We start from the raw sequence: 19,282 nt of genomic DNA on the forward strand, positions 1-19,282 counted from the left end.
AACCAATTCTGTGGATGCAGAGGGGGGTGTCAAAACATGGATCTTTTGAGATGTTCGAGGTTTACATTCAACCGTTAAGGTAGGCTGTGCTGTGTATTGTAGCTTCCATTTATTCCATCATTCAGTTTATAAGTGTTATTTAATGACTTAGTGTAAAATTACAGTTGACTGAATTAGAAAATTTATTGGCACGATCGTTGGTTCTTACAGTAGTTTATGAACTGAAGAACAAGGAACAGAACTGTGGGCCTCTCTTTATACTGCTATAGTCACATCACATTGGGTGTTGGACTTTGGAACCTCCATTCTGTAATAATGGTTGTTTCCTATCTGCTTAAAACATTTTACAACAGCTTAATGTGGGAAAAAAATCTGTGAAATCTGAGATTTTTGAAAAACGAGGTTTGTGAAATTAAGCACATTTTCCTGTGAATTTAGTAGGGCCCTAATTATGATATACTAAAAACCAAAAATTAACCAAATGATGAACCAAAAATGGCAAAATGTTATGATTTCCACTGTGTAATTTTTGTGTTATACCATGTCACAGATTCTGAGAACCCTCCATCAGTGAACCCCTCCAGTGTAGAAGAAAATATGGAATACTCTGACACTGAGAAGGACTCTGACAGCAAATCGACCACAGCAAAGGCTGCATCATCAGCATCAGGCGTGGATGAGTACGAGTTCAAGGACGAGGAAGAGGAGGACGATCTAAACAAATCACTGAACGACAGGCACATCCTAAGACGAGAGGTGCGGCAAAAAGAAAAAGAGGAGAAGGAGCAAAACCATCACACACCCAAACAGTCCAGCAAAAGCGACCAGTCAGTGTCATCGTGCAAGCTGAGAAAGCCGAAAGCTTCCCGGGTCCTGTACTGCAGTTCGGACAGTTCGGGGGATGAAACTGAGACGGCGTCCGAACGAAAGTGTTCGCCAACCAGGCCGGTCTGCAACGACGCTCACAAAACGGAGGGTAGGACCAAAAGAGAAAGTTTAAATCTCACACCTGGAGAAAAAGGCAAAGCTAATAAGAAAAAGAACAAGAGCCAAAGTAAAAATAAGGAAAATCAGGAGGTTCGAGAGGACGGAAAAGAGAACAGCAAATCTCTTCTGTTCTCCTCAGTGACGGTGTCTGACAACTCTGATAAAAACGTTAGAGAAGAAGACTCCTTCAAAATGTCCTTCAGCCCAAAGGATGATTCGTCCGTGCACCTCTTTCACCTGTCCTCTGTGAAGTCGCCGAAGCTCAACAACAGCCAAACTGACAAGCAGACGACTCCATTAAAGCAGGAAAATGCTAAGACTTTTGTCTCCAGTGGAGATGGATCCTGCCCCATGGAAAGCGTCAAGTACAACCACTACACAGATTCCGACTACACCGAAGGCTCCAGTAGTAAGGGCTGTAAACACAAGGACAAAAGCAAACATCACTTTAAGGACAACAGCTTGGATACAGACGATGGAAGCTCGAGTCCCTTTAACAGCATGGACGGCTCAGACGGCATCTTTAGGAAGGCGGACAAAGACGGCAAGATTGTAAAGAAGCATAAGCTAAAACACAGAGAGAAGGACAAGTACAGAAAAGAGTACGAGTCTGAGAGGAATCGGCACCGCCAAAAAGAAATACGGAAGGACGGACACAGGAACATGGAGTTCGATCGGGAGTTTTGGAAAGAGAACTTCTTCCAAAGTGATGAGAATGATGAACTTGTAAGCAAAAGCGATACACCAGGTAGCTGTTCTCCTCAAAAGTCTCTTGACTCGTCACCAGTTAAAGAAGAGAAGAGCACGTTCAAAGACAAGCATTCAAGCAGCAGCAGCAGCAATAAGGAGAAAAAACAAAAAGATGAACGTGAGAAAGACAGGTTTATTAAAAAAGAGAGGAAAGATTCATCCTACAGAGAAGAAAGAGGAAAGGATGCCAAAGGGGCTGAAAATGACGACAGAACGGAAGGTCTTTTACGAAAGCCTGAAGACTCACTTATCAATGTAAAAGAGGAGGTAGAAGAAAAGCCTCTTACTGGAGACTCGGTTGGTCAAAATCAGGTTGAAACCTCAGAGAAAAGCAGCCGGGACAAGAGCGATAAACGGCCGCCCACAAAAGATAGAGAAGCTGATAAATGTGAGAAAAAACAAACAGACAAAGAAAAGAGAATAAAATTAGAGCATCTAGCAGACCGGTCTGATTTCCACAACTCCACAGATAGATGGAAAGAAAAGGACAGAGTAACCAGCACGTCATACTCGTCTGGTGATCGAAGCCACAAGGAGAGTGACAAAATGAAAACTGTGCCTGTTACCAAAAAGCACGAGGAGAACAGGAAGAGCAAGGATAAGCTCGACAGAAAAAGCGAGAAAGATCGGACAGAAAGAGAGCACTCCTCAAGTGAGCACAAAGATAGAACAAGTTCTGAAAAGAAAGCAAAAGCTCCTGAGAAAGTTGGCGATCATAGCAGAATGGAACGAATTAAAGAAAGAGAAAGAGACTATGACAAGAGGAGAAAGGAAAAATCCAAAGAAGCCACTCTTTCCTCATCAAGTTCTAATCTTAAACTACTTTTGGAAGATAAAAAGGGCTACACATCTGAGAGCAATAAAACAGTAACCACAAAATCAAAAGACGAGGCTATGAAATCACCCGAGAAAGACCGACACAAACCAGACCGCGATCGAGATTCTGATAGGCATCGGGAGCGCGACCGGCTTAAAGAAAAGGACAAGGATAGAGAAAGATCACAGCAGAGCAAGGACAACAAACTCTATAAAGCAAGACCTGTTGAGTCAGAGTCCAAGCCTAAAAGTTCACCTGCGCAAAAAGATGCACGTCCCAAAGAGAAAAGATTGGTTAACGATGACCTCATGCAAACCAGCTTCGAGCGCATGCTTAGTCTTAAGGACCAGGAAATTGAGCAGTGGCACAAAAAGCATTTGGAGAAGATCAAGCAAAAAGAGAGGGAGCGGCTCAAGCAGCGGCCAGTGAGCGACTCTGGGAAGCAAAAAAACAAAGATAAAACGAGGACGCCCACCAGCGAAGCATGTGCCAATAAAGAACTCATGCGTTCCAAAAGCTCTGAGACTCCTGAAGGTTACAGTCGTGAGAAGAACCTAAAGGATGCCACCTGTGGAAGGACACTTTCACTAGATGCAAGGAACCTGTCTTGTCTTGGAAAAGCTGTCCCAGTAGAAAATAGCCTGAATCGATCTCCAAGGCCGGACAGTGAAAAATCCATGGTCATGTCAAGATCAGTGTCCATGATCTCGGTAGCCAGCTCGGAGGATTCCTGCCAGACTACCGTTCTAACGCCGAGGACTACAGAGTATGACTCCGACCTCAACCTGGAAGCTTCTGATTCTCAGCCACCTTTGCTGCAGTCTTCCCTCGTACTTCAGTCCTCCAGATCACCAAGTGTCTTTGATAAAGATATGAACAGTCTTCCTGACATAACGCGGACAGCACCTGCGAACAGACACCCGTCGTCTTACTTGAGGGCTATTCTAGATGAGGAAACTAAAGCATCTACATGTGAACCAGACCGCTTGGTTGAGGAATCTCAAAAAGTTAGCGACATATCGCAATCTAGTGATGAGTCTGGCAAAATCCAGCCAAGAGAGGGTAGTTCAGAGGCTACACAGGATTGTCAAAACACATTGGCAGCGCAAGCCCTCAGTAATGTACCTGTAGCCGAACATTCTACCAGTGTTGAGGATGAGAGTGCCACTGTAAACAGCCGGTTTGGATCTGCACCCCAAGATCCTCACACAAAGGACCTTGTACAAGCCAGCAGTGTTCTGCCAACTACAGCAGAGGTCAGCAAGCTTAACCTTGATACTCCACCAGAGCACAGTATACAGGGTCAGCAGGACGGCTTCGAAAAAACAGTGACTGAACACTCAAACGAGAATCCTTTATCGACGTCTGTGTCCCATGTTGCATCAAGTGTGAATTCAGAGCCACAGTGCTCCACTAGCCTGCAATGGGATGCTGTTTCAGTGTCCAGTAGTGACCACTCTGCAAGAACAGATATAGTTTCAGGAGCAGAGCAAAAAGAAAGAAGTCAAGTAGCGAATCCTGAACACAGTATGGAAGAAGACACCAGTATGGAGAATTTATCAGAAGAGAGTAAAATGGATTTGATGAGCAGCACAGATCCATCAGTTAGCACAGCACTAATAAGTTCTGAGGAGCCTTCCAAAGGACTGCTGCTGTCTGCAAAGGATGAGGCTCAAGATTCAATTCCGGTTAAAGAAACTGGTGATTTGGGTTCTAAAGAACAATATAAAATGAGGGTGTCCGATGAGAATTTGGGTGCAAGTGATGGACATTCAAAGAACAATGAACCTGCATTGCTTGTCTCGACATCTAAAAGTATCTCTCAGTGTGCTTCTCCTGAACGGACATCTGAGGAGCCAATGGAAGTCTCTGAAGAGGGTCAAGTCAACAGGCACTTGATTGCGGAGACAAAGACGGAGAAAGCAATAACTTCCGATGATGAGACTCAGAATCTGCCGGACGACAATATAGAGATGTCAGACCAGCCCACTGTTGAGGAGAAACCTACCAAACCAGAGGCTCCACCAGACCGGGATCAAATCCAGGGTGGCACCTCTTGTGTTCAGCTTGATTCTCAGACAGAACTACTGAGCGGAGCAACCTCTGGAAGCTCTTCCCCGTTGTCTGTAGTCGACCGAGACAGTGACTCATCTGGAGCCAGGTCTAAAGCGAAACCCCTGGATGATGAGGTTGACGTCCAGGTGACCCATCCAAGGAAACGAAAGATGCCCAAAATTTCCCCTCCGGCTCAAGCACACCTTTCAGCCCAGCAAATTAAGGAGAAGACCCAGCAGTCTTTAGCGGCAATTGTGGATGCTTTAAAACTTGAGGAAATTGAGCCCTATCAGACCGAAAGGGCTAATCCATATTTCGAGTTCCTGCACATTCGCAAAAAGATTGAAGAGAAGAGGAAGGTGCTGTGTAATGTCATTCCTCAAGCACCGCAGTACTACGATGAATATGTCACCTTCAATGGGTCGTACTTGCTTGATGGGAACCCCCTGAGCAAGCTCTGTATTCCAACTGTGAGTCATATTTATTGCTTACTATTAGATTTGAGTTTTGATTCCTTGTATTTAGTGATGTACCATTTTATAAGGTACACGCATTGCATATTGTGGGGGCGGCTCAGTGGGTAGCACTGTAGCCTCAGAGCAAGGTTTGATTCCCAGGTCTAGCGGTCTTTGCATGTACTCCCAATGAGGATGCATGGGTTTCCTCTAGGAGTTCTAGTTTTTCCCCCACAGTCCAAAGACATGTAAGTTAGGTGAATTGGAGATACAGAATCGCTGTAATGGTGTTTGACATTGAATGATGAATCATGTGTAACCCGTCATGTCATGAATGGACCCAAAAAATGCTAATGCACAGGTGTGGCTGAAAACCCATAACGGAGCGCTCAGGTGGCGCAGTGGCTAGCACACCAGAGCTGACATCTCGAACTTCAAACTCGCAAGTTCAAATCTCAGCTCTGCTACCGGCAGGCTGGGCGCCTACACAAACAATGATTGGCTCGTTGTTCAGGGAGGGTGCCGGAAGAGATATCTCCTAACTGACGCAATCACGACCTCTGCTGGCTGACTTATGGCACCTGCTCAGATCAGGGTGTGACTCTCCATGTGCAAAGCAGATCCGCATATGAACTCGCCTCGTGCAGGTGAAAAGATGCAGTCGACTGCTAGATGTGTTCCATTTAGCTACAGAAATGAAAATCTGTATATCTAATAAATTAGCAATAGTCAGTGTTTATTTTATATTCTAAATAAGGTTCCCAACATCATTTTAGACTGAAAGACAACAATCAATATTGTCTAGTCAGTTTTTTTAAATACATAATGAATAATGTTAATTTATACATGTATTATTTTATTAGATAACTCCTCCACCTTCACTACCTGAACCCCTAAAGGAGATGTTCAAACAGCAAGAGGTTGTGCGCATGAAACTACGCCTGCAGCACAGCATTGAAAGGGTAAGTGGCTATCTCTAAATTCATTTCCTTGTTGATTTACCCAAGTAGATAAATCAAGTGATGTGATCTCACTGGATTCCAGCACTTACATTTAAGTGTTTTTCTTCCTGTGATACTTGATTTAACAACAAGCTGCTTGTTAAACAGAAAATGCTTATTTGATCCAACAGACATGAATGTTACTTACTGTGTTTTTGCACATATTACAGGAAAAACTGATTGTGTCCAATGAGCAGGAAGTCCTGCGTGTCCATTATCGGGCTGCTAGGACATTGGCTAACCAGACGCTTCCTTTTAGCGCTTGCACAGTGTTGCTGGATGCAGAAGTGTACAATATGCCCCAGGATGTACAGGCAAGTAGCTTTCTATTAACTATTCTTTTTATATACTCCTCTGTGGTAAAATAAGCCAACAATTATAGCATCTCTACCCTGTTTAGTCTAGAATTAATCCCAGTGATCCCCATTATTTCTTTCAAAATGTCTCTGAATTCAGACGGTGATTTTTTTTGCTCATTGCAAAATGATTATTCTCAAATCAGTTGTCTTGTTTTGGCAGGGAGATGATGGAAAGACATCAGTCAGGGATCGCTTTAATGCACGGCAGTTCATGTCTTGGCTTCAGGATGTTGATGACAAATTTGACAAGTTGAAGGTAAGAAATATAAAAATGAAAATCTTAAGCAGTTTTTAACTTTTAACATGTTCTGACTTCTAATAGTGGCTTTAATGAAAAAGCATGGGGTGTAAATGTTTGGCAAGGCAGTGGTATCTCAGTGGTTAAGGTACTGTTGGCCACTGTTGGACCCTGAGCAAGTGTCTTAACCCTAACTTGTTGTATTTAGTGAATACTGTAAGTCTTTTTGAGTAAAAGTGTCTTCTAATTGCCATAAATGTAGAATGTCTGTATAGTTATTATGGGAGTTTCACACTCGTACTTATGTTTAGACTTATGTATGTTCAGTATTTTTTGACAATAGTAAAAACTGGACAAGCTCCAGAGTTTAAAATTCTACTCTGTGGTTTACTCTGAGTGAGCCTGGGGGCTGGCATGATGACCCGATTCTAAAATTGAGCATAAAGCTTGAATAGACTTGTTATTAATGTTCATGACAGCAGGAATGAAGTGCAGCCTGCAGTTACTAATGTTTCCGCTGGGTGGCGACAGTTTCTTATTACAGGTACTATCAGTGCTGAATGGAAGCCATTAAGAAAAACAGACCATTCATTCAGTTTTTTATCCAACAAATTACAAAAAAATAATTAATAAACTTATTCTAAACCTAACTAATCAGTGAAGTGCAAATTTAAACCTGTCCTCTGTTTACAGGTTGCAACTATTCGTTACTGTGAGTATAGCTTGTCATTGGCAGTGCGTGTATTCTATTCTCACTTATTCAGTGTCCTGGCTCCCAGCATAGTGTACATTTAGTGATGCATCCCATCAGGTGGTTAGTGTATGACAGCACTAGTCTATAGTAACAGCAACCACAAAACACTAACACCTTTTTATTTAAAATCACACGTGGTTTCTCACACAGACATTTTTACAAATCTGGCCATTGTTAAATCGATGTATTAAAAAGTTGACTATATATAAGTTTATATAATAGACCCAATTTTATATTAATTTACTCCCTTCCCTCTTTTCTTCTGCCACTGTGTTTTTCTATCTATTTCAGACATGTCTTCTAATGAGGCAACAGCACGAGGCAGCAGCTCTCAATGCCGTTCAGCGTTTGGAGTGGCAGCTGAAGCTTCAAGAGCTCGACCCTGCTACCTACAAGTCGACCAGCATCTTCGAGATCCCGGAGTTCCACATCCCACTCGTGGAGGTCAACGACGATTTTGACCTCACGCCGATATAACAGCAGTGAACCAGATCTCAGATCAAATGAGTGAATCTCCCCAGGACTCGAGTGGAGCAGAGAAACGCAGAGCACTTGTATTGGTCTTGCACCATATCATCAGACACTTCAGAGGAAATAATAATATGTATTAATAATTTAAAATAAGAACATCAGTTCATCTCGGAGACGGTTCTGTACCAGCTCCTAGACCCAGCATTGCGTCTCTGAAGGTCCGGTTACTTTTCCCTGTGTCAGCTCTTGTTTTGCTACACTTACCTGGTCCAGTTGCACTTCTGAGAATCCTGTCTGAACATCGATTCTTAGTGGTTGGGATTAGGTTGAAACAAAAATGCACTTAACTATACGGCCTCTTTGGCATAGCCGCAGAACCACAGGCAGGCACAGAGGAGATCCAGCCAGCAGAGGGTGGCAGCTACCCTCAATGACCAGAAGGAGTTGGGTTAGGCAGAGAGGGTGGGTGTTGTGGAGGGAAAAAAAAGTGGAGCTTGTTTCTAAAGTGAGTGTTCATGTTGTATAGATTGTGTTTTTCATTTTTTAACTTATTTTATACATACCAATTGTGCATTTGTAAATAGTCATGTAATTATTGTTTTTAACTTGTAAAAAGAGAAAATAACAGAAAGGAAGCATAATTAAAGTAATAGATATTTTGATTGTAAACTTTTTGTCAAATGTTTAATGGACCAAAGTTGGTTATATATTGCGTGTCCTCTCTGTTGTTGATGTTGGCTTAACTCTTTAAGCATGTGTTTTAGAATTGCGTTTGTTTTGTTAAGTTCCTTCTTATACTACTCGTTTTCTTCTCAATTCATCATCACAGCAGGTGTTTTTGACTTGTGATTTCAATGCTGTGCATGCGTTGCAGGTTTGTACTTCTTTTCTGAAAAGCTGTACTGTGGTGAGGCTTATGTACGTGGTCCAACTTTTCATGCCTCTGTCGTCTTTTAGTAACACTCGGCTCTCATGTGTTGCCTGTTGTCTTGCACACATGAAGAGAAAAGGAGTTTGTTGTGTCTGTTCATTACAAAAAAAAAGTTACTTTTGCAGTTTTAATGTGAGATCACAACAAAAAAAAAACTATTTTTTACAACATAATGCCTTTTGAACGATGTTCTAAAAATATGTCTATTTTAATATTTACTTGTTACATGACAATGTACATAACTGTAATATATAACTGAATAAATTTTATTGGTTGTGAATTCCTCTGTTGTGCATCTTGTTTCTTAAATGGCTTTGAACCAGAGTTATTATTTTTTCTACACAATATTGTAACTGTGACAATCATTTCTGCCCTTCTCAGTTTATTACATATGGTAATGCCTTTGTGGATTTTTTTTTTTGTACCTAAATTGTGTATCGTAACTATTTACAAACCAGATAGTTGGGATGGTAAGTGATGCACCAGATAAAGCTTAAAGCCATGTGATGTAAATTCTGACTAAAAATGGCTTAACCTTCAACAGCACTTAATAAATGTTTGGGTGACTGGAGACAGCAGTTTATCTATTTGCATTTTTTGTGTTTAATGTCTAAAGCTGTGCAACCGTACAAGGCATTTGTTGTTACTAGTCTAAAATACAATCTTAATGGTCCTGAATAAAGAAACACACTCCTCGATTATTAAGAACTAGGTGTTTCCTGAATGCTCTTTTAGTTTTTCATTTCTTTTTTAATTTTTAAACATTTTACAGCATTCCTAGCCATAAGTGGTATCTGCTCCAATTTTTTTACAGACTTTATGATATTTTTTATATCTGATTTATTCATCAGATAGAGTTGGGTGAATCTCCAGCATTACTTCAGAGATTTCTGACACAGTTGATTAATCACTTATTTAAAAAAAAAAAATAATAATAATATTCTACATTACCTTATTCAGGACTTAATTTTAAAAAGATAAAAACATGCTTAGTAAAATAATCGTATGCTTGTCATGCTTCTTTTTCTCAAGTATAGATGTTTGAGCAAATATTAGTGCGGCTATAACTGTATGAGATTACATGTATGTATATTTTTGTAAATGAAATAGTCGTTGCATTGGTGGTAAAGCTTTCTAACAGAACTTTTGTGTCTAGTGTAGGAATGGAGATTATTGCAGTGCAGTTTATGATTTACTAGCATGTCTAATTGTCCTTCCTGCAGTTTTCACTTCATCCTCCACCTCTTTGCTGATGAATTTTTATATTCTTTACAGTTAGCCTGGCATACCTATCTGGGGACCATTTATGTTTCAGTTAACTCTCCACGTAAGGACTATTAAACAAGCTCTAATGACAAAAAGGTCAATTATGGCTCTGTAGATTTTTCTATTCTAGTTGAAAAAATTTTCCCCCAAATCATTAAGCTACTCACCTTACTATGACCGCCACTGATGTGAAAAAATGTATTACAAAGAAACCAGGTACAATTTAAATGGTTTATTTGCAGCATTATTATCTCATTATCTCATAATTATCAATATTTCTATTTAACCTATGCATTTTCTCTATGAATGTATGGGTTTTAACCATAAGTTTATTCATGGTTATGAATATACACAAAAGCTTAAAATAATAGTAGAGACATATTTTGGAAGTATATAAAATAACAAAATTAAAAGTGATTAAATACTTGGTTTTTTGTTTTGTTGAATTTGCCTTAAAAAGTTATTGTGGTTGTGTTAATTACTTCAACTAAATTGTAGCCCAATCATACAGTATTACAGAATGTTATGGTTAGCTCTGTGCTATAATAAGTAGCCTAAGTGCACATTGAATTTTAAGTGTTTTATTTTTTCATAAGCCCTGAATAAAGCTCATGAAAAATACAGCCAATATTATATAATAAATACGAAGAATATAGCCATGTTTATATGTAGCTCAAGTCTAATATTGGTTAAGTAGCTAGCTTCTGTAACCATTTAGAATGAAAATATCGTTCAATTACTATAAATACATGAATATGTAGCTATAAAAGTTAACAATATTTTTAATTATTAAATAATTATGAGTAATGTTATCGTGTTGTGTTATCACAAAGACGTGAAAGAGCTTTATAAAGTTGCTTTATGCGAAAATGTGTCTGTGGTAAAACTGCTCCTCCACTTGGAGAATAGAGAAGTGTTACTAGAACATTCTATTAGAATCCGCTCATAGAAATCCAGACTGGCTTCAGATTTGGTTTGTGCATAAGTTTAAGTGTAACCCAACACTGTGGGAGAAATAAGCTCCACCACTCCTGCCTATGACTGACCACATCTGTATCCATAAACCAAGTTCTTAATGGAAGTGTTTGGTCACGAATATAATCGTTTTTTCTCTCTCTTTTGGTGCTGCAGTGATCCAGTAAGACATGTTGCGTCGGTGATGCTCCACCGCTCAGCGTCGTGGCTTCATGCTGGACTTTCTCATGTTCGTGGCTTCATGCTGGACTGTTCAGCCTCTTAAATCTGCTGGTATTTTTGGAGTGTCTTTACAGATCGTCTGTTTTTTCGTCTGATCACTTTCCACAGGCGGAAAAAGAAGCGACCAGACTTGTGAAGGACGCTTTAAAAGTAAAACCGATCTGCTAGATCCAGATCTGCACGGTAAGATCAGATCCTGGATGATTCTATTGTTCTAACTGATGGTTCATTACAGCAGATGGAGAGCAGCATCGTTCCTACTGTACTGTCGATAAATTCACTGTAAAACACCCTAATCAAGTTTACACTGTATAATGGGAATAGGTAACGCTTAAGAATACTTGTGCACATACCTACAATGGATAAAATAAGTAGCCTATTCCATCAAAAGCTTATTGTTGATTATATATGCACTTAATGCTTTGTTTCTGTTTTAAATTTCTATTATAACCTGTTGCACAATTTGAATATAATTGTGCCTAAATTCTGTCAGGGGGTACAATGGGATGTTTTTGAGAAAAGACTGGGCAGCACATGTTGTGAAATGATAGTGAATGTAGTTCAGTATTTGGGTTTGGAGCACTTCTAAAAATGATCAAATATTATTTTCAGACTTATTCAGTTTACCATGTTATTGGTACCACTCAATGATACTTCATGAGTTTCAAATATCATTTGCAGTGTAGTTTTACAAATATTACTTTTACACGCTCTTATTTATTTATTGGGATTTTAACGTCACTTTGGTCACGTTCATGACAGAACAGGTAGTTACTGGTTACACAAGATTCATCAGTTCACAAGTACACAATCATGGACAATGTTGTACCTCTCATTCACCTCGCTTGCTTGTCTTTGGACTGTGGGAGGAAACCAGAGTTTCCAAAGGGAAACCCACGCAGACATGGGGAGAACATGCAAACTCCACACAGAAAGGACCCAGACCGCTTCACCAGGGGATCGAACCCAGGACCGGGGATCGAACCCCTGAGCCACCGTGCCGCCCTACATGCTCTCAGTAGTTGGAAACATAATACATTAATATATACAATAAATATATGACATAATATATTTATCTTATATTTTGTTATTAAAATGTGGTTGCACTCCTTGGTACTGTATTTTTTAAGTTTAGTGGTTCTCCCTGTGTCTGCGTGGGTTGCCTTTGGGTGCTCCGGTTTCCTCCCACAGTCCAAAAATGCACAAGTGAGGTGAATTTGATACAAAATTGTCCATGACTGGGCTTGATATTGAACTTGTACTGATGAATCTTGTGTAACGAGTAACTACTGTTCCTGTCATGAATGTAACCAAAGTGTGACATTAAAGTCCTAATAAACAAACATTATTGCAACGATTATTGCTGTTTAGGATCAGATCAGGCTACCCTAGTTTATCAATAAACTTTATCCTATGTTTGCTTTGTAGGTGTGTGTGACCGTGTGCGCACCGGGGTCATGAGGATGAGGTCGGCTCTCCTCAATCTCTCCTCCGTCTCCTTACTTCTCCTCCTGATCTCTGCCATCTCTCTGACTGATGCCTGCAATAAAGCACTGTGTGCCAGTGATGTCAGCAAGTGCCTCTTACAAGTAAGCTGAGACAGACCTTCAGAACTAGTCTTCATTAGTCTATTAGAATACTTAAACTGAAATTAAAAATATAAAAGAGGGTTCTTTTTTTTTTTTTTTAGTGAAACACAATCCGTCCTGACTGTCTGTGCCCAAAACCACATGACCAAGTACCTAAAATAGGTGTTTATTTAAACTTAGAAAGCCATTTTGGGGTGCTGTACAATTCTGACACAGAACCACTGTTCAGTATAGAAGTGGGGGGTTTCTAACTCTAATATTTATACTGCACACTATGCACTATATGAGACTTAACACTCTGCTGCATGTGTACCATCTGCTAATCCTGGTACTACACACTCTGTCTGTGCTGCTTGTGTAAACAGTACCAGTTTCTTATATGCATTCTGCCTGTGAAGTTTCAGACTGTAGAATTTTTACCATAAAATAATCAGATATGTATCTGAATACATGTTTAAGAATCAGATTTATATTATGCCCCATGATCTGGATTTGTTTAATATTATTAGTTGTTTTTTGTGTCTCTGCTGTTTTTTTTAGTTAGACATTAGAAGTCTTGACTCACATGGGAGGACATGAGTCATGTTAAGATTTGTTTGCATGGCGGTGTGAGTCAGATCTCTGTTGGATGTTATGTTTATGGTGGATGAAGCCAGAAAGAAGAGAAGAAAAGAAATAAACTGAGCATGGAGAAGAAGTTGGGAAAGATTTGAAAAAAGTAGTATGTAGGGGATGTAGAAAGTATGTCAGGTAGTATGTCAGGTAGGGACAAAAAATAAAAGAAAACAAGACATACAGTTTATTAATTGCTAATAAAATGTAATTAGATTTTAATCTGTTGTAATATATAATATATAAACACATTTTACCCAAAGTAATTGCTTAGAAATAATTCCTCCTTTTGCTGAACACCTTGATTAGCCATATGCAATAGTCTGCTCCTTTCTGTTCATCTGTAAAATTCCAAGCTAAAAAGTAATTTTAAAGGAAAATTTGGTTGTGATGCATTACACTGGAAAACAGTCTACAAAAGCATTTCTAGAACTGGAAAAATTGAGGTGCACACAGATATACAGTACAATGAAATTCATTGGTTCACATAGCCCAGCTTGTAAGGAAGTTGGGCTCAGAGTGAAGGGTCAGACACCTAAATAGGGCCTTGGTCGACAACACAACTGTGGAAATTTGGTTTGTTTCTTTGTTTATTAGGATTTTAACGTCAAGTTTACACTGGTTACATTCATGACAGAAGCGGTAGTTACTCATTACACAAGATTAATCAGTTCACAAGGTTATATCAAACACAGTCATGGACAATTTAGTGTCTCCAATTCACCTCACTTGCATGTCTTTGGACTGTGGGAGGAAACCCACACGGACACGGGGAGAACATGCAAACTCCACACAGAAAGGACCCAGACCGCCCCACCTGGGGATCGAACCCAGGATCTTTTTGCTGTGAGGCGTCAGTGCTACCCACTTAGCCACAATTGGCAATTTGGTAAAGCAAGGTTTATAGTTTTAAACCGATAGTTTAGAGCCCTAATCACTAAGCCTCCATAGCCCCTTATTTCAATAAAACTAATGAGTTTAATTATTGCAAATAAGGCTTTTCTTTGTTCATTATTAATACATTTATTTTAACTTTAATTCTTTCAGATCCAGTATTGGTTGTGCCAAACACAGTACATGTCACATTTAAATTTCCATAACCTAAAAAGTTAACTAATTTAATTTATAGGTTTAGCTGTGAAAATGCAGTTTTACACAGCTTTATTACGTCCTTTTTGGATACACATCCGAAAACCAAACAGAAAAGCCTGTTTTTAACAAATATTGAGCCCCAGTAGTTTTTCTAAGCATGGAATGTCCCAGAAAATGGGGGGTAGGTGAAGAAAAAGTGGTGAAGCAAAGAATATAAAATAGAGCCAGTGTTATTCCTGTCATCCTTTTCCAGCGCCGAGTAATGATGTACCTCTCTATGGAATGTACTTTGTTCTTTCTCGTTCGCCTCATGTTTCAGTACAAGATTTGTTTCTACCTCAGCTTTTAACCTGCTTGTGTGCTGAGTGATTCTTGGCTTGTGTATAACATACCCAGATATTCTTCAGTCATGTCCCGCAATAACATACACACACAGCCAACAAATCTACCAGCCTCACATTTGGTACATTAGTGCCTTATTAATTTAGCCTTTACTAATTTACTTCACTTTTATATAATACGTAGTAAAGCATGTTTAGTCTGCACGGTACTGAGTCTGCGCAGGCTTTTTATCATTATTAACTCCTCCAGAAACTTTACACTGGGGTGAACAAACTGTGTATTTAACAGCAAGCCTTTAATGTGGATGTCCAGGCCCATGTTGTGGTTGTTCAGAATCATTATTAACAATGCTAAATATACAGTAGTAGCATAACTGAATTGCTCTAATTAGGTATATTGAATAATTAAATAATGAAAATTGTTCGTACACAAATGCTTGTAGTAAAATGGTTGGTAGTTTAATTATTGTAATTTCGGTAAATATCTCAGTATTGGAATGTGGGAAATTTGGACACCATGGTGTTTATTAGCTTATTTAGGTTTTTAATTCATTAATACACAGTCATCAGTGTCTTACAAGAATTAAATGGTTTAAATGGTTGAACTAGTACTGTGTAGAAAGTGAGCTCCATAAAAAGGTATTTGGTGTCTGACACCACCGTTGGTCGTCGTCACCTAACAACTTGACTGAATGGGCATAAATTCTTACAAATACATTCCAAAATCCTCCAAAAGGCCTTTCCAGAATTGAGGACACTGTTATTGCTTAACTTCATATTAATACCCATGGTTTTGTAATGGTATGTCCAACAATCTCATGGATGGGTGTCTATATACCATGTGGTCAGCATGCAACTGTGTCCAAGCAGTAAGGTAACCGTCACTTCATTCACTCTGACTAACCGAGTAACCGTCACCCCACAACAAGCCTACAGCAGTCTAACAAATCTGAAAGCCTATTTTTTGACTGAACTACATCTCTCTCTCTCTTTTCTCTCCCCTGTAATTATTTCTAAATATGTCACGGGCTGCTTACTTTCCTAGTTTGCTTATTTTACATGTGTTCAGCTGTTAGACTGTTTGTCCTACCTCCAGTATGAATGACTTTTGTGCAAACAGGCCAGAATTACGCCTATATTTCCATTTCTTCATTTTGCGCTCTCACAATATTTGTCCACATGTCTGATGTTTCTGGATGTCCGTTGGTTTGTATTCATTTACACTGACTCTTGGACCTGCTGATGTTTGTCTTTCCTTACTTAGACCATGTCATTCCAAATGACCTAAGCAGACATTTGACATTTGGTCAAAGACAGTTTCTGTTGATGAACATTTCTGATGTTTGTATTAGTCAGTCGTTCTTTAAATAGACTTAATGCTTTTATTCCATGTATATGACCTACAGAAATATGCTTGTGTGTGTAGGGCCTGTGCCAGTGTCGACCTTCAGAGGGGAACTGTTCCTGCTGTAAAGAGTGTATGCTGTGTTTAGGCACTCTCTGGGAAGAGTGCTGTGATTGTGTGGGTAAGTTAATAACGATCGACAAGCAATACAGTCAAGGTGTGTTGAAGCTTTGATGCCCAAAGAGGGCCACAGGCTAGCACACGCCTGCACGAACAAGTGTAAACACACAAGACACAACGGATCAGGGGCAGGTGTAGTCTAGTGGTTAAGGTACTAGACTAGTAAGCAGAATGCTGCTGGTTGAAACCCCACCACTGCCAGGTTGCCACTGTTGGGCCCGTAAGCAAGGCCATTAACTCTCAATTGCTTAGACTGTATACTGCAAGTCAATTTAGATAAACGTGTGTGCTAAATGCAGAAATTGTAAATGGATCACCCTTTGCTCTCTGTATTTCTCCACCACTTATGCCAGTGCCTCAACCAGCAAAAGCTGACTCTCCGTCCCAGCTTTACTTACTCATACAGGGTACAGTGGGTCTGTAGAGTGGACTTCTGTATAGGTTTAACAAAAAATATGAACAGAAGGCCTTTATTTGTCATATATGCATATACACATGTACAGTACAGTGAAATTCTTGCTTCGCATATCCAAGCTCGTTTGGAAGCTGGGGTCAGAGCGCAGGGTCAGCCATTGCATGGCACCCTTGGAGCCGAGAGGGTTAAGGGCCTTGCTCAAGGACCCAACAGTCGCTGCATGGCAGAGCTGGGACTCGAACTCTTAACCTTTCAATTGATAGCCCAAAGCTCTACCTACTAGGCTACCACTGTCCCTGTGTAAGGGGTCATGGGAGTATGTCAATCTAATCCACATGTCATGTTTTGGTGAATCTGAAGAAGCCATTTGATTGTGTGCCTTAACATACACTAAATGACCAAAGGTTTGAAGACACCTAACAATGATTTTTGTTAAACATCCCATTCCAACACCAAGGTTATTAATATTATTAATTATGTCAATCATTTCATTGGGAAGACTTTCCACAAGATTTTGCTGTGCATCTGTAGAACCCTGTGCTCATTTAATTCAAAGGGCATTTGTAACATCAGGCACTGATTTTTAAACAGCTTTTGAAGCTGAGGAAATGAAAATAGGTTATGTAGAAAGGGCGAGGACTGTTCCTCAGCTGGAGTTCTCAGGGGTGTCAGAAACAGCTGGTTTGCTTTTGGCTTGAAATGGAATATTAGGAAACCTTGTGTTATGATAGTCTTACTCTCAACTTCATACAATCCTGTCACAGATCACAGTGTAAAAATAGTAAGTGCCCCCCTTTTGATTTAATTATAGGATAGCAGGAAACACCCTCATAAAAATATTTATTTTAAAAAACACTGGTGGTGCAACAGTCAAATTTGCTATGCTATTTGCAGGTTTAGATCTCAGAGGTTCTTCTGGTCTAAGAAACAGTTGGAGAAGCTTTACACAAGTCGAAAGAGAAGTGTTCTTTAAGCTGACTGCTTCACTTTACCTCAGCATCTAAATCTGTTTCTTGTAGGCATGTGTAACCCGAGGGAATACAGTGAGACTCCGCCCACTTCAAAAAGCACAGTGGAGGACCTGCACGCCCCAATCCCATCACTCTTCAGAGCCCTCACAGAGGGAGACACTCCAATCAACATGATGGTGGTGTCATTCCCGGTGTCTGAGGAGCTCTCGCACCACGAGAGTCTCATCTCCTTTCTGGAGAGTCTCGACCAACAGCATCAGAACATCTCGCTTCACGTCCCAGGCCTCCACGACGATAAAGGTACTGGAATTCTCAAAAGGGATCAAATGTAAACCACTTGTAGGATGTTTATCTGAGATAGCAATATATTAATTAAAAGAAAAGATTACATGGTGGTACATTTTGACAGCCCACGACTAAAGAAATCTAATTTATTCTTTATGGATTCTTTATTGATTATAGATTGCGGAGGATAATAAATAGTAAAAGACCACCATGTAAGCAGATATTAGCTAATTTTTTTGACAAATTAAATTTTTGTCTTACTGTTTTCTGTTCTTCTCTGGTCTGCCTTTTTGCTGTTTATCTCTGATCTCCTCTCTGTATTACAGATAACCTGTGCACAGTGGTGTATTTCGACGACTGCTTGTCTATACGGCAGTGTAAGCAGTATTGTGAGTCAATGGGAGCGTCCAAGTATCGCTGGTTCCACAATGCGTGCTGTGAGTGTGTTGGGCCGGAGTGTGTGGATTACGGAAGCAAAGCTGTTAAATGCATGAACTGTCTCTTTTAGGAGCACTAACACACACCGTCAGGATGGTATTGTTTATTATTTAATGGCTTTTATGCAAAAAAAAAAAGGGTTCTTTATTTTGCCAACATTCAATGTATTAATATTACTGCTCTGTTTTTTATTTGCTCTCCATAATTAATAAAAATGTTGCTAAATTAAAGTTACTTTTTACCATTCCACATACCGTTGCATAAACAGTGCTCCAAGACAGTACAGAAGTACAAATGTTCATCTTTTACTGATTGTCCCAGAAGCTGCTTTTAAACGTTTACTGTTAGTGTGATTTGAGGAAACAGGTTTGTTTTATTACAGAGAACCATAGCACACAATTTAGCTATGCTACAAATGCTGCTCTTTCCTTTAAATAACATGTTAAATTTGCTTAACATTTTGTATTTATAACTATCATATTAATATTGTAATAAATACATGTTTGTCAGATTTCTTGTTTCTGGGTGCTTCGCTTTCTCTCAACGTTACCATCATGGCTAAATTCCCTGGGGGTTAGTAAAATATCTACCACCACCAAGCGGCTAATTAACTTGTAGTTGTGTTTGCTGGGTAAATAAATATAAGGTAGGATAAGATTCCTTTATTGATCCTCATGGGGGAAATTCGAGTGTTAAAGCAGCTCCATTTACATTTTCGGCATTTAGCAGGCGC

The 19,282-nt window shown here is 39.7% G+C and overlaps 2 protein-coding genes across 2 annotated transcripts in view; both read left to right on the forward strand.

Annotated features, from left to right (window-relative positions):
• The window catches only part of ankrd12 (ankyrin repeat domain 12), a 30,615-nt gene extending 21,517 nt beyond the window's left edge, over positions 1 to 9,098 (forward strand). The window contains exons 9-13 of the mRNA XM_062987403.1: positions 551 to 5,079; positions 5,928 to 6,026; positions 6,236 to 6,379; positions 6,585 to 6,680; positions 7,708 to 9,098. Of these exons, the coding sequence (XP_062843473.1) occupies positions 551 to 5,079; positions 5,928 to 6,026; positions 6,236 to 6,379; positions 6,585 to 6,680; positions 7,708 to 7,893 (5,054 nt within the window). The 3' untranslated portion in view covers positions 7,894 to 9,098. The remainder of the gene's footprint in view (positions 1 to 550; positions 5,080 to 5,927; positions 6,027 to 6,235; positions 6,380 to 6,584; positions 6,681 to 7,707) is intronic.
• Positions 9,099 to 11,042: 1,944 nt separating this feature from the next.
• twsg1a (twisted gastrulation BMP signaling modulator 1a) lies at positions 11,043 to 19,060 on the forward strand. Its single transcript, XM_062987841.1, has 5 exons — positions 11,043 to 11,464; positions 12,710 to 12,870; positions 16,342 to 16,441; positions 17,875 to 18,126; positions 18,438 to 19,060. The coding sequence occupies exons 2-5, from the start codon at positions 12,739 to 12,741 to the stop codon at positions 18,617 to 18,619; spliced, it is 666 nt and encodes a 221-aa protein (XP_062843911.1). The 5' UTR covers positions 11,043 to 11,464; positions 12,710 to 12,738; the 3' UTR covers positions 18,620 to 19,060.
• The last annotated feature ends 222 nt before the right edge of the window (positions 19,061 to 19,282 follow it).

This window comes from Trichomycterus rosablanca, chromosome 25, assembly GCF_030014385.1.
Source record: "Trichomycterus rosablanca isolate fTriRos1 chromosome 25, fTriRos1.hap1, whole genome shotgun sequence".
NCBI classification, from domain to species: Eukaryota; Metazoa; Chordata; class Actinopteri; order Siluriformes; family Trichomycteridae; genus Trichomycterus; species Trichomycterus rosablanca.

Bases quoted from the DNA above. Each gene is read 5' to 3' on its own strand.
- twsg1a (XM_062987841.1), top strand. From the start codon at position 12,739: ATGAGGATGAGGTCGGCTCTCCTCAATCTCTCCTCCGTCTCCTTACTT. The intron at 16,442-17,874 runs GTAAGTTAATAA...TGTTTCTTGTAG, and splicing joins AGAGTGCTGTGATTGTGTGG to GCATGTGTAACCCGAGGGAA. The intron at 18,127-18,437 runs GTACTGGAATTC...TCTGTATTACAG, and splicing joins AGGCCTCCACGACGATAAAG to ATAACCTGTGCACAGTGGTG.